General features: G+C 37.9%; 4 protein-coding genes across 4 annotated transcripts; 2 read left to right on the forward strand and 2 right to left on the reverse strand.

The window, feature by feature from the left end:
- Window positions 1-283: 283 nt before the first annotated feature.
- LOC137733917 (proline transporter 1-like) lies at window positions 284-3,023 on the forward strand. Its single transcript, XM_068473134.1, has 7 exons — window positions 284-800; window positions 1,178-1,402; window positions 1,521-1,615; window positions 1,722-1,911; window positions 1,996-2,120; window positions 2,227-2,442; window positions 2,527-3,023. The coding sequence occupies exons 1-7, from the start codon at window positions 707-709 to the stop codon at window positions 2,902-2,904; spliced, it is 1,323 nt and encodes a 440-aa protein (XP_068329235.1). The 5' UTR covers window positions 284-706; the 3' UTR covers window positions 2,905-3,023.
- Window positions 3,024-3,304: 281 nt separating this feature from the next.
- Window positions 3,305-5,891, reverse strand: LOC137733918 (uncharacterized). Its single transcript, XM_068473135.1, has 3 exons — window positions 5,772-5,891; window positions 4,583-4,831; window positions 3,305-3,607 (listed from the first exon to the last, which is right to left on the reverse strand). The coding sequence occupies exon 2, from the start codon at window positions 4,825-4,827 to the stop codon at window positions 4,594-4,596; it is 234 nt and encodes a 77-aa protein (XP_068329236.1). The 5' UTR covers window positions 4,828-4,831; window positions 5,772-5,891; the 3' UTR covers window positions 3,305-3,607; window positions 4,583-4,593.
- Window positions 5,892-6,430: 539 nt separating this feature from the next.
- Window positions 6,431-8,853, reverse strand: LOC137733294 (O-fucosyltransferase 19-like). The gene is made up of 8 exons (XM_068472445.1): window positions 8,504-8,853; window positions 8,366-8,472; window positions 8,203-8,273; window positions 8,014-8,102; window positions 7,799-7,931; window positions 7,489-7,718; window positions 6,924-7,400; window positions 6,431-6,719 (listed from the first exon to the last, which is right to left on the reverse strand). The coding sequence occupies exons 1-8, from the start codon at window positions 8,851-8,853 to the stop codon at window positions 6,473-6,475; spliced, it is 1,704 nt and encodes a 567-aa protein (XP_068328546.1). The 3' UTR covers window positions 6,431-6,472.
- Window positions 8,854-10,205: 1,352 nt separating this feature from the next.
- LOC137733443 (large ribosomal subunit protein eL33w) lies at window positions 10,206-12,165 on the forward strand. Its single transcript, XM_068472595.1, has 5 exons — window positions 10,206-10,325; window positions 10,439-10,474; window positions 10,629-10,857; window positions 10,955-11,006; window positions 11,915-12,165. Exons 1-4 carry the CDS (start codon window positions 10,294-10,296, stop codon window positions 10,994-10,996), a joined length of 339 nt encoding a protein of 112 aa, XP_068328696.1. The 5' UTR covers window positions 10,206-10,293; the 3' UTR covers window positions 10,997-11,006; window positions 11,915-12,165.
- The last annotated feature ends 381 nt before the right edge of the window (window positions 12,166-12,546 follow it).

A 12,546-nucleotide genomic window follows, 5' to 3' on the forward strand; every position in this document is an offset into this window, starting at 1 on the left:
CTAAAGAATTGGTTTCCGTAACATAACCATCGAGAATATATTTTAAGTTAAATAGTTTTCTTAGCATTAACCCACAATTATTAAAGTAAATACGATCATTTACACCAAAACAACAACAAAATCTAACGGCTCCAAAAGTCCACGACTTACGTGGCACTTTCTCGTGCGTGCGATCCCAAAATGGGGACAACCCAGAATGACTGCGCACTGTAAGTGGTCAAAACGGTGACGCTCTCCCACGGAGAAAGCAGCTGGAAAACGAAATCTTAACGAACCCCCACGCGGCGAGCATATATAAGACACCTTCGGATGCTCAACGGATCTGACCCCCGCGCGCGCGCCTCCAACAAAGCAGCGGCCCAGATCGATACGGGCGGCGAAGAATTCTGGAGGGAGATGAAGAAAGCGAAATTACACAAAAATATTTCGAATTTAATTAAATTTTCGAAAAGAATAATTCGTTGAAAAGATTTAAAATTTAATTAATTTTCTAAATTGGGTGAGTCTTTTTGCTGGCTGAAACGGGATTGAACGCTTGAATTGAGCTGAGGCAGCTATAAAAAGGGGAGAGGAAGTGAAGGGTAGGGGTACGCTGGCTGTTACTTGCATCTCGGAAGCAGAGGAGGAGGCGGAGGCAGGGGAAGGGGAAGAGATAACCACAACCGAGTGGCTCCTGGCGGGGCAAGGACATCATCGAGAGTCGACTATGGATGCTACCAGTGAAGCTTATTCTGGTTCTAAGAAGGTTTTTGATGAAGAAAGTACCGAAATCCCAGAAACCGCTCATCAGATTAGCACAGGTTCTTTCATTTTCTTTTTTCTTAATTTTAATTTATGTTATTTTATCTGGGTTTGTTTTTCTATATAATTTTGATTGTTCTGTTACCACAATTCGATCATTGGATGAATGAAATGATTGTTTTTTCAATTGTTTTCCAAAACCCAAGAATGTTTTTGAATTCAGAATTGGTTTCATGCAATGTTTTCCTCTGGAACTGAGGAAAAGAATCATTTTTTTCTTCTAATTTTGTTCATGTGGTTCCTAAAAAGTTTCAATTTTTGGTTCCAGATTGCAATTCATGAAGTTATAGTCTTCGGAATGCGTAATGAATGAATTCGGAATGATTTCGAATAGCATTGTGAATTGTGTTATTGGTAACATCTTTGGTTTCCACAGATTCATGGTTTCAAGTGGGATTCGTCCTCACCACCGGTATCAACAGTGCGTATGTGCTTGGATACTCCGGAAATGTCATGATTCCTCTTGGTTGGACCGGCGGTGTAATCGGTTTAATTATAGCCACTGTAATGTCACTCTCTGCAAATGCTCTCATTGCCAAGCTCCATGAGTATGGAGGGGTTAGGCACATCAGATACAGAGACCTTGCTGGATTTATATACGGTACGTGTGAAAAGGATGCCAATATCGAAGAATTGATTGCCATTCGTTTGTTGAATTTACCTTTCTGATGTCTTCTTTCATGGCTGTGTTGATCCCCGATGGGGCTATTTGGTTGCAGGCAAGAAAGCTTACTCTCTGACATGGGGATTGCAATATGTCAATCTTTTCATGATTAACACTGGATATATCATTTTGGCCGGTCAGGCACTCAAGGTGAGAGCACATTGCAATTTAACTCCAATCGGATCGTCTGTGTGCATATATGAACAGATTAATGTCTCATTTTCCTAAAACTTGTAGTCGTTCACTACGCATGCAGGCTGCGTATGTTCTGTTTAGGGATGACCATACCATGAAGCTACCACATTTTATTGCCATTTCCGGCTTTGTGTGCGCCATATTCGCGATAGGGATACCGCACTTGTCAGCTCTGAGGATTTGGCTGGGGTTTTCAACTGTCTTCAGCTTGATGTATATTGTTATAGCATTCGTCCTGTCACTTAAAGACGGTAAGGAGCATCTCAGATTCTTTTTTGGAATTTTTAAGAACTTTGTATGTTGGATTTGCGCTAACAACAGCTATGTTGTTCTAGGACTTCAAGCACCGGCCAGGAGTTATGACATCCCAGGGACACCAATAAGCAGAATATTTACTACCATTGGAGCGGCTGCTAGCCTTGTTTTTGCGTTCAACACGGGAATGCTACCAGAGATACAGGTACCAAAAACTTCAATCTTTGCAAGAATGCTGACATGAAAACCACAATTGTCCCTCAATGTAAGGCTTTCCACACTCACTTTTGTAGGCTGTGATTATGTGACAGGCTACAGTGAGGAAGCCAGTGGTTGACAACATGATGAAAGCTCTGTACTTTCAGTTCACCGCCGGTGTTGTGCCGTTGTATGCCGTCTGTTTTATAGGGTATTGGGCATATGGAAATAACACATCATCTTATCTGCTCAACAACGTCAACGGACCGGTCTGGGTGAAGGCGATGGCCAATGTTGCTGCCTTCCTGCAAACAGTCATTGCTCTGCATGTAAATCCTCTTCCTTTGTACCCCTCTCTTTCACTCTCTCAAACTGCACTAACCCAACAAGCTTTTATGCTTCTGCATTTGCAGATATTTGCAAGTCCAATGTATGAATATCTGGATACGAAGTTCGGCATCAAAGGAAGTCCACTGAAAATTCAGAACTTGACATTCAGAATCACCGTTCGAGGCGGCTACCTAGCGATTAACACGCTGCTTTCGGCTCTGCTGCCGTTCCTCGGAGATTTCATGAGCCTCACAGGAGCCATCAGCACATTCCCCCTCACATTTATCCTTGCAAACCACATGTATTTGGTGGCAAAGAAGGAGAAGCTGACTTCTGCACAGAAGTGCTGGCATTGGCTGAATGTCGGCTTCTTTGCCCTTATGGCTGTCGCAGCTTTCGTTTCGTCCTTGAGGCTCATAGCCGTAGATTCCAAAACTTACCATGTATTTGCTGATCTATGATTAATTTTCTTCCCCTTTTTTTTTTTCATTTTTTTTTGCCATTCGATCCTTCAATTGTATTAAATTTAACTTCCCATGTATTTGCTGATCTATGATTAATTTTCTTCCCCTTTTTTTTTTCATTTTTTTTGCCATTCGATCCTTCAATTGTATTAAATTTGCTTTTGGCATTTAGATGCCTTTTGTTCTCCAAGGCCTAAGCATAGTTAATTTGTTGGCTGATTTACACTAATAGTCTACGTAGTTTACGTAAATTTTCACTTTTGTCCGTCCTGGGTTTCCAAACGAGATGTGCAAAAACCCGAATGGAAATCAATTAGCTGATACATGTGACTAAAATAAAAACAAAACGAAATTTATATGGACAAAAATGTAACAAAAAATATTATGGGGACGGAAGTGAAAATTTGAGTAAAGTATAGGGACTCTTAGTGCAATTTGGCATTAATAAATATATGTTTCCGGTATCATACGCACAACGGCAGAGAGCGATCCTGAGTGACCTTAAAATGCGCACAATCGATATGTTGGCAAACAATTACTATCTAAAATCAAATAGATTCTGAACAACGAGGAACATGAACTATTTCAAAATACAATGTTGAAACAATATCCATCAACCTAATACTTCAACCTTCCAAGAAACGAGAGTCAATTTTGCAGATTCCCGATATCAATTCGATGAATCTTCGGATCAATTAACCTGAAAGCGTCCAAAATCAGCAAAAAAAAAGTTTCAGAATGCATGAAACCATGAACATTAGCAGTTTCTATATCAAGCATATAAAAGAATGAAGTCAGGCTCAGGTCTCGATGTTAAATTACTTCGCTACTAAACTTTTTTTTTTAATTGAAATAAAAGACATTACAAATACATATCATGAAGAACTCGGCCCCTAAAGGGTCCTTACAAACTAGATATAGATTAATTACAATAAAGCATCAACAATCGCAAAGCAATAAGTAGAGATCAAGTACTTGTCCGAGCTCATTCGGAACCGCAAGATAACAAAGATCAATAAAACAGTTAAACCACGTGTGAGAACAAAAAGCTCAAAACATATATTGGGACACGGAGTACGATGCCCACGGGTCTAATCGTATCATCTAATCACCGCCACGATCCCAAAACACCAAGTGAAGTAGATCGGGCAAATCAAACAGCTCCACCCTTCACTCATAGATGCAAAAGAGATGTAGCACACCAAAACAAAAATTAAATGAAGCAACTCTCCTATAGAGAGCAGTCAAACTAGAAACTCTCCTAAAGAGAGAAATCAAAACATTAAACCTACGTGTTTCAACAATATTCCAGTGCGAAATATAGAGGTAAAATAACAATTTTTCTCTTGCTCAGTTTGCATTTATCGTTGTAGAGTGAAGCCATGCATGTCATAAAAAATGTTACGTAAAATCAACTGCTACTACTCCATCAACCAGGAGCTATTAACTGTGTGGATAAGAATGCTAAAATATAAACATCACCGCTGCTGTAAACAAACCTCACCAGAGTGAAAGCTCAAGAGTAAGTTTGTTTGGACAAAGTGATACAAGGAAAAACAGAAGCAGAAAACAAAAGAGCAAGGTAGGAACTCCGTAATTCTCTTACAATATTTCACGAACAAACTCAAACAAGAAAAAAAAGATATTATCCCTTCGGCATAGATCTATATCTTACCTCATTTGGCATCATCCAGATATCAATTTTAGAACGATGCAGACAGTATTGAGTAGTACGAGAGGAACTCTCAAGTACTGTGTTGCATAAATGAGACCTATAATCTGTCCCTTCACTGATTTTGTCTTGCCCACTGAGAATTCTGAGAGGCTCCATCCCCTAGGCACAAGGAAACGGTCTTCATTTAATATTGCTAATGCATTCGCAAGAAGCAGAAAGCCTTCAAGTAGCGTCCCCAAACCCATTTATCTGAAAAGTGAAGAATTCATGTCATGTGAGCTAACATGTAAGTGATAGAATGGAAAACAGTTCAGCAACTCCACTGCGCCCGAATTCAAAAGAATGTTCTCTGAAAAATTAATTCCACATGTATAATGAAGTTGCCATAATCTCAAAGACACATTCATTTGCACTTTTGGGTGACTTGTTTCAGCACAAACAGGCAGGACAGTATCCAGGGATGATTTGTTTCAATGCAACCCCCAAGACATCAGTTTTAGATTGTGTAGGCCAATCACGCATCAGCAGAGCACTAACTGCGTGCTTTCTGAGTTTCCTAAACTATACATGAAATTCTTGAAATGATTGGGACTTAGATCAATCAGTTATCGGTTATTTTGCACTCACACTAACCAGATCTTAGATCAATCAGTTATCGGTTACGCTACTGATATTCGTTCCTAAGGTGAAAACTAGTTTAAGGTCCAATAACCAGCCTAATCACCCACAAAACAAATCCCATTTGCAGAAAATGAAAAGTCGTGGCATTCTAACACAGCAACACCAGTAATTAAGGAGAATTATACACAATTTCTCAAAGTAAAACAACCCCAAAATACCAAACATGTCCCTTCCAGAAATGGATATGCAAAACCAAAGAATCCTTTACCCCACCCCACCCTTCCAAAAAAAAAAAAAAAAAAAAAAAAAGCAACCTGGCAAATCGAATCCTCTCATAAATAGTGAGGTAAAACCTCAAAACACATGTAAATATAGGCATAAAAGGTGAAAATAAAGAATACCCATGTGAGATTTAAGCTGTAAACTTATAAACTTAAACCCAGGAACAGGAAGCTTCAATGGAATCTGGAGTTCCAAGAATAACCCAGCTATGGCAAACACGAAAAGTAGGAAGATTTAGCTTGCGAATTATGAATGTTATGAGAAATTGAAAACCCTTGTTACTAACCTGAATGCGGGTACCTGATCTCAGAGAGAGGGTCTTGGCGGTGGAAAAAGGCTTAAAGCGAAAGGCTTCCAACAACCAAGCCTCCAGGAACAAAGAAGAAAGTGCCCTTCTTTTTTCTCCTTTTCTTTAATTTTTTAAAAATTTATTATTATTTTGTTCCAAGTTTAATTTAATCTTGGGCTGTTTGAGCCTTCTTGCTGGATCACCATGTTTGGGCCCAGATCAAAGTGGGCCCTGTAGTAATTGTCATTGCATTTGTTTTCCGTGTGTAAAGTTTTAGGGATGTAGGACAATTCGCTAATTGAATTGTGTTCGTTCTGTACATCTAAGTTTGAATATCTCAAAATTTAAGGTAACTAAGAATATCGTCTTCTAATAAAAGATTATGGTGCCGATTTGAACTCTCATTTCCAATGTTGCAATTCTCGCACTTATTTTTGTGATTTGGTGATTTAATGAATAAAATGAAAATCAAAGAAGAGAAACTAGTAAAACTGCAAACGGAAAATACGAGAGCGTGAAAATCGCCTATTCTAGGTTTATAATTAGAACCATTCAAGGTGTAACATACAATAATTGGACAAAGGGGAAAACATGGCTAAATCCAAATTTTCAATTGTCTTCAAACATGATACACTTTGTGTGTACATGAACTAAAGAAAAATGTATTTTGAATGAATATTTACAGCTAAAAGCCACTCTCAAAACCCTAATCCTTTTAACATATTTCTCCCTGCTAGTGATGAAGCTGGCTCTTTGGGCTTTTCACAAATGCAACCTGGATATGGATTTGCATAAAAGTTCTCCTCCAGTCTAGGCAAACTTCTTGGCACTCTGGGGTACGGTTCTCCGATCCGATTTTCGTGTAACCTCTTAACCCTCAACGAGAATGTTTTCCAAGATATCGCACCCTTGTCCAACTTGTCAATCAATCTCACAAATCTTTGTCTGCAAGGCAAGTAACATCCAGTGTGTCAGATACGAAACTCCCAATAAAACATGTTACATACCCCTCCCTCTCTTTCTCTATCATCACATCACCATATGACGAGACAGATGTTGGGAGGAGGTATGTAACATGTGATAGGTAAGTTTTTCTCGTTAGATAGAGCTCGAGTCAGTTTAGAATATTCGGCAAAGAATCATGCTTACTTGTCAGGGCTGATTGTTTTTCTAAACCCGTTAAATCTTCTGTGGCCTTTGACTGCTTTAGCCATGTTTCCCTCATACGAGTAGATGAAAATGTCACTCTCAACTGCTATAATATAGTCCAAAGCAGCAAGCTGATTGAGCTTGTCCTTGTAAGGTTGCAACTCTTCTTCAGATGCTAAATTTGAGTGGAAAAATAGATTCGGATATTTGGCTTGCAATGTTGTTAGCCCGTCTCGCCCATAGATCTCACCGGAAACTATGTAAATTTTCGTATCTGAAGGAAACCCTATTGCCTCAAGGAAAAGAGTAACCTCTCTTGGGGTCATAGGACATTGCCCTAACAGTCTCTGCTCCGTGCCATTGATCTTTTTGTTCTTCCAGTGCGGCGTCTGCCCTCTTATCCTTTTGAGTTCTTTGTCTTCATGTTTGGTGAGATTGTGACTGCAGCCTGTGAAAGAAAGCATGTCCTTTTCATATCTGAGCAATTGTAACATTCTGATTAGAAACCTTTCTTAGACAGAAAAAATATGTTAAACATCAATTTTTAAAAATTCATTAGACAAACCTTAGATGGAGAGCAATGTATTTGCTACCGTTGTTCTTTAATCTGTCAACCAAATTCATCCCAAGCTCTTCGATTTCAGTTGCGAATTTTAGTGCCTTATAAAGGGCACGACAACGGAGCCTCTGGATCGAGCTACCAACATTATTAGCAAGTCTGGAATTTGTGAGGGTAAATTTGACAACCTTGTGCTTCTTCAACAATGTTATCATCTGTAGTCTATAGTAACTGGACTGGTCACAAATTGTTACACATTGTTAGATTCAAATCCCACTGAATTTGTCGAAAAGGGTACTAACAATGTTGTTCGTACCTTTGACCAAGACACCGGATTCTTAAGGTGGGGCTTCACGTCTGCAAACTCTGGTGGGAGAGACTCAACAATCACGATATCGTCTCTCAAAACTTCCATGAAGTTCTTCCAATCGAAAATGTCTTTAAAGTCACTAAGAAAAAAAGGTCAAATTTAAAAGAGAAAGAGGGATGTTATACAAAATGAAATACTCAGTAAGTTAATACGGCGCTAACCTTGGGTCAGTCCAAAAGGATCGGTGATCCAAAGAAGGGAGGACAAGAGTGGCATTCATAAGTTTTGCTATTGCTACCATATCAGTTATCTACAATTTCAATTTGTTCATAAGAAGCCTTAAGAAAAATAACTACACACTCAATAGGCAAATCCAAAAACACAGAAGCTTAGCTCAATTAGTTGCATACCCCAAGCTTCATTTGATTTAATCCGCCATTGGAACGAACCAAGAGATAGCCGTTTGTGGTTGTTCCGTTCACTGCAAGAAACCAAACTTGTAACTTGATCAAAATTGTACATTCATGGTAATGATTAGCTAACTTGTTGCGGAAGAAAACTTTTGAGACGTACGAAGTTCCTTCTTCGCTCGAGTTATGCATTGGTAGTAATTAAAACTCTCTGGTGGCGTCCAAATATCAAGAGTCTGACTAGCAGAAATCAAATACAAGATGGGATCATAATTTCAGGTGCAAGAGAATAAATCCTACAATTTTATTGGATAATGCAGTAAAAAAATAACAATCTGACCTGGATTTTTCGAGCAGCGAAGGCCGAATCAAACCTATTTTCTCTATCACCCTCAACTCTGGAAACATGTTCAGCAAGGCAAACTTGGCCAACATTGACAAAAAGGCCAAACCCATCAAAACCATTGAAGTCCATCTGCACCACCACCCACTTGAGAATTCGGACAACTTTCGCACCCGGCGGCGAATAAACACGGCGTGAACGCTGGCATCGTGGGGCTTGACGAAAGGGTCCGGTTGCTCCTCTGTGGACTCGAAATGTCGCCGCCTCGACCTAGCGCATGAGTTGTGATCATTAGTGGATTTTGACATAGGAAGAGAGAAACAGAGGAAAGGCAAAGTAATGTAAAGACAGAGAAGGAAATGGGAGGTGGGATTGGATTGAGGGGGGGTTAGTGGGAGGAAGTAACGTCCATGTTTGATTAATTGCTTTTTTGTTTGTAAAATTTTAATGCCGTTGGAAAATAAGTGGGAACGAATTATAAGGCGGATGAAGCTCTGTGTTTGTGATTTTTTATTTTTTATTTTTATTTTTAATTCCTGTTGGTAATGTAAAACTAAATAATTTCTTCTTTATATATAAAGGGAGCACTCTAAATTTTCAAAAAAATTAAAAATTAAAATACCACAAATGGTCCCTCAAAAATTCCAAAAATTACAATTAATTTAGAAAGCGTGAGTAATTCAACACAATAAATTTATAACTTAAGAAAATAAATATCAAAATGGTTTATGGACTTCAATTTTCATTTTGAATATTTTTTTTACAAAATATATATAAATAAATATACTTAATTTCCTAAATCATTTTTTTAACATAAAAACCTTTTTAAATTTTACATATAAATGTCAATTGTCACATGTGTAAGCATGTGACGCATGTAACAAGAGACTAGGATATAAATAAAAATTAAGCATGCAATGCACCACACATTCTGTACAAGCAAACCAAAACATTAAGAGAACAAAGGCATAATCTTATATTTTGTTTTAAAAAATGATAAATGTAGTTACATTACTTAATATTCAAGAGGATCTCAAACAACCTCTCATAGCATCTCCAATGGGGATATCAAAAATATAAATATCAAATATTAATTTGAAAACTTATGTGACAATGCTAAATTTCTATTTTTTTTTTCTACCATTTTTTTTTTTTTTTTTTGCGCGATTGGAATTAGGAAAGGAAGCTGTGGCACTTCTGAATACGAGGAGGCGGCTACTCTGGCTACAAGTTTTGCAATGGATGATGAAAATGCAGCAGTAGCCATCAATGACTTCTTCTGTATAGGAATACTAGACTTGACAGTCAGCATAAACCTAAGAAGATCTTTGATTGTGATCAACTATGGTTCACTCACGTACAACTCTCTTTTTAATTTTGTATATATGAAATGATATTGAGAGGTAATCGACAAACCAATCATAATTAGATTTTGAATCAGCCACATGTAAGAGTCAAACCTATAACCTTTCAAATACATATAAAGATGAATCATACTAGGCTGTAGTATTAGTAAAAGCTAAAGAGCAAAAGTTAAAGAAATATCTCTTCCCAACAAAATGAACATAAATTAAGGCAAATCTCAACCTTTGGGCCTTCTGATAATTTACACTAGGCCCACATACAACTTCAAACCCATTTTATATAAATACCATAATCATTTCCTCCAACCAAATTAGGGTTTTAGTGCTTCTCCTTCGCAGGCGTCTGTGATTCTCGCTGTACACACATAAACCCCAATCGCAAAAATGGTAAAGGGACGCCAAGGAGAGCGAATTAGGTAAGCTGATCCATTTCTTCCCAAACCCAAAACCCTAATTTTTGAGAATGTTAATGCGATTAGATGTTTTCAGATTTCTAATCTTTTGCTCACTGTAATTTCTCATACATCAGACTCTACGTCAGGGGCACCGTTCTCGGATACAAGAGGTAATTAATTTTATTTATTTTTTTGTGTTTTCTTTCTGCAATTAATCTTCTACTGATAAAATCAATGAAATGGAGATTTTTTTTTTAAATTTTTTTTGGTGTTTTGAGCTAAATGGAGGCTAGGGTTTTGAGTTTCTGATTGTTATTGGGTTAGATCTAAGTCGAACCAGTACCCGAACACCTCTCTGATTCAGATTGAGGGAGTGAACACCAAAGAGGAGGTGGCGTGGTATGCCGGGAAGCGGTTGGCCTATATCTACAAGGCCAAGGTGAAGACCAATGGCAGCCACTACCGCTGCATTTGGGGCAAGGTATCGAGGCCTCATGGTAACAGTGGCGTCGTTCGTGCTAAGTTCACTTCCAACTTGCCCCCCAAGTCCATGGTATTGTGTTTTATTAGAATTATTGTGTGCTATGTTTGCTGTTTTTTCTTTTTGTTGTAATCGGTTTTTGATTGAGCTCGTTTGTGTTTCTTTGCAGGGTGCTCGGGTGAGGGTGTTCATGTACCCCAGCAATATCTAAGCCTTTTAAGGTACATTTTTTTAACTCACTTTGCTTAATTGTCTTGGTTCACTGTTATTTATATGGAGTATGTATTTGTTGCGCAGGGCATGAATGTTTATTTATAACAGTTTCAGTTTATTGTTGTGGATTTTGCTCGTACAATGTGGTTCGATATGCAACTTCAGCACGAGCCTTTTACCTTTGTTAGACAATCAGGCGTGTGTTTTTGTGGCAATGAGCTTGTGTGGTGTACTGTAGGGAGTGCATTGTTATCTTAAGGATCATTTCGAATACTCCAATAAAGATTTACACTTTTGTTTAATGGCTGTTTTAATTGTTATTTGTGAACTTCCGGCTATGGTACCTTCATTTTTACATGGCCAAGCAAGTACTCCCTTCGTATGTTATTTCCGTTCATTCTGAACTTTTTTATTGTTTGCATTCCAAATGTTGACTGATATTTGATACATCGCACAACTATACAGTTATCTTTTGGGTTTCTTCCATTGGGCCTTTTTACGGCATTTTTTTAATTATCATCTATTTCTTGTCTCGATGGGATAAAAAATCTGGTATATGAGCTTATATTGGGATTACAAACTTATTTGTCCATGGTGAAAGTTTTGCTTTGTAATCAGAATTATGCAGGGTATTCTATCATAATGCTCAATGTTTGTAATTTTAGAGGTCTAAGAAGTTTAGTTGGCAGTAATACGTACTTCGCTTTTTTTGTTTCGAGCTCCATTTTGAAGTTCATAATGCTCAATGTTTTAATGTCTTGTATTCATGATGCATGTCACATCGATCTTCATATGACTATTTGTGCAACTATGTGCTCAGTTTTTTTTTTTTAGTTTTATTTATTCCGTTCTTGTTGCTTCTGTAATATATTCTTCTTACCCTGGTTCTAATCTCATGCCCATTTCTTCCTTGCAGTTGCTCTGGACTTCTAGATGATAGAGATTGGACACTTGAAGGGGTCTACTTTCACGTTTTTATGAGCGAAGTTAGATGTATTTCTTTTAAGCCGAGTCAGTTTTGTTTGTTCGGATGGTAGAACATTGTTTAATACTCCTTTACTAATTACTTTTGAATGAAGTCTTGTTGGCTATTTTTCTCAAATTACATCTGTTAAGAATATGAATCGGTATATTCAAGTTAAAGGTAACAAATGATTCTTTGTCTGTGGACTGGTTGTGAGTTAGTCTTCGTTTTTGGTCGCTCTTGTTGGAATTTTGATTTGCTTTTTCAGGTTGTTTTGTTTGTTTCAGTACCGGTGGGAGTTGTCAGATCCCATCGGTTCTATTTGTGCGTATTTCCTCAAACGAATGAAAAAAACCTTCGAAGGATAAAAGTCCGCCTTGAAAGGAAAGGCAAAAAAGTTGTGGCGATTTAACTTGCTATGGGGGTCATATTTGCCTTGGTTTTGTAGTTACAAACCAATTGTTGTGAAAATGGCATTCGCGGATGCGAAGCGTCAAGAGTGTAGATTTGCTTTGCCTTCGTTTGTAAGTAAGTGGCATGTGATGTAAAAGTTGTTTTAAACTACAAGATACGAACATGCATGA

The sequence above is a fragment of the Pyrus communis genome, chromosome 5 (genome assembly GCF_963583255.1).
Source record: "Pyrus communis chromosome 5, drPyrComm1.1, whole genome shotgun sequence".
NCBI classification, from domain to species: domain Eukaryota; kingdom Viridiplantae; phylum Streptophyta; class Magnoliopsida; order Rosales; family Rosaceae; genus Pyrus; species Pyrus communis.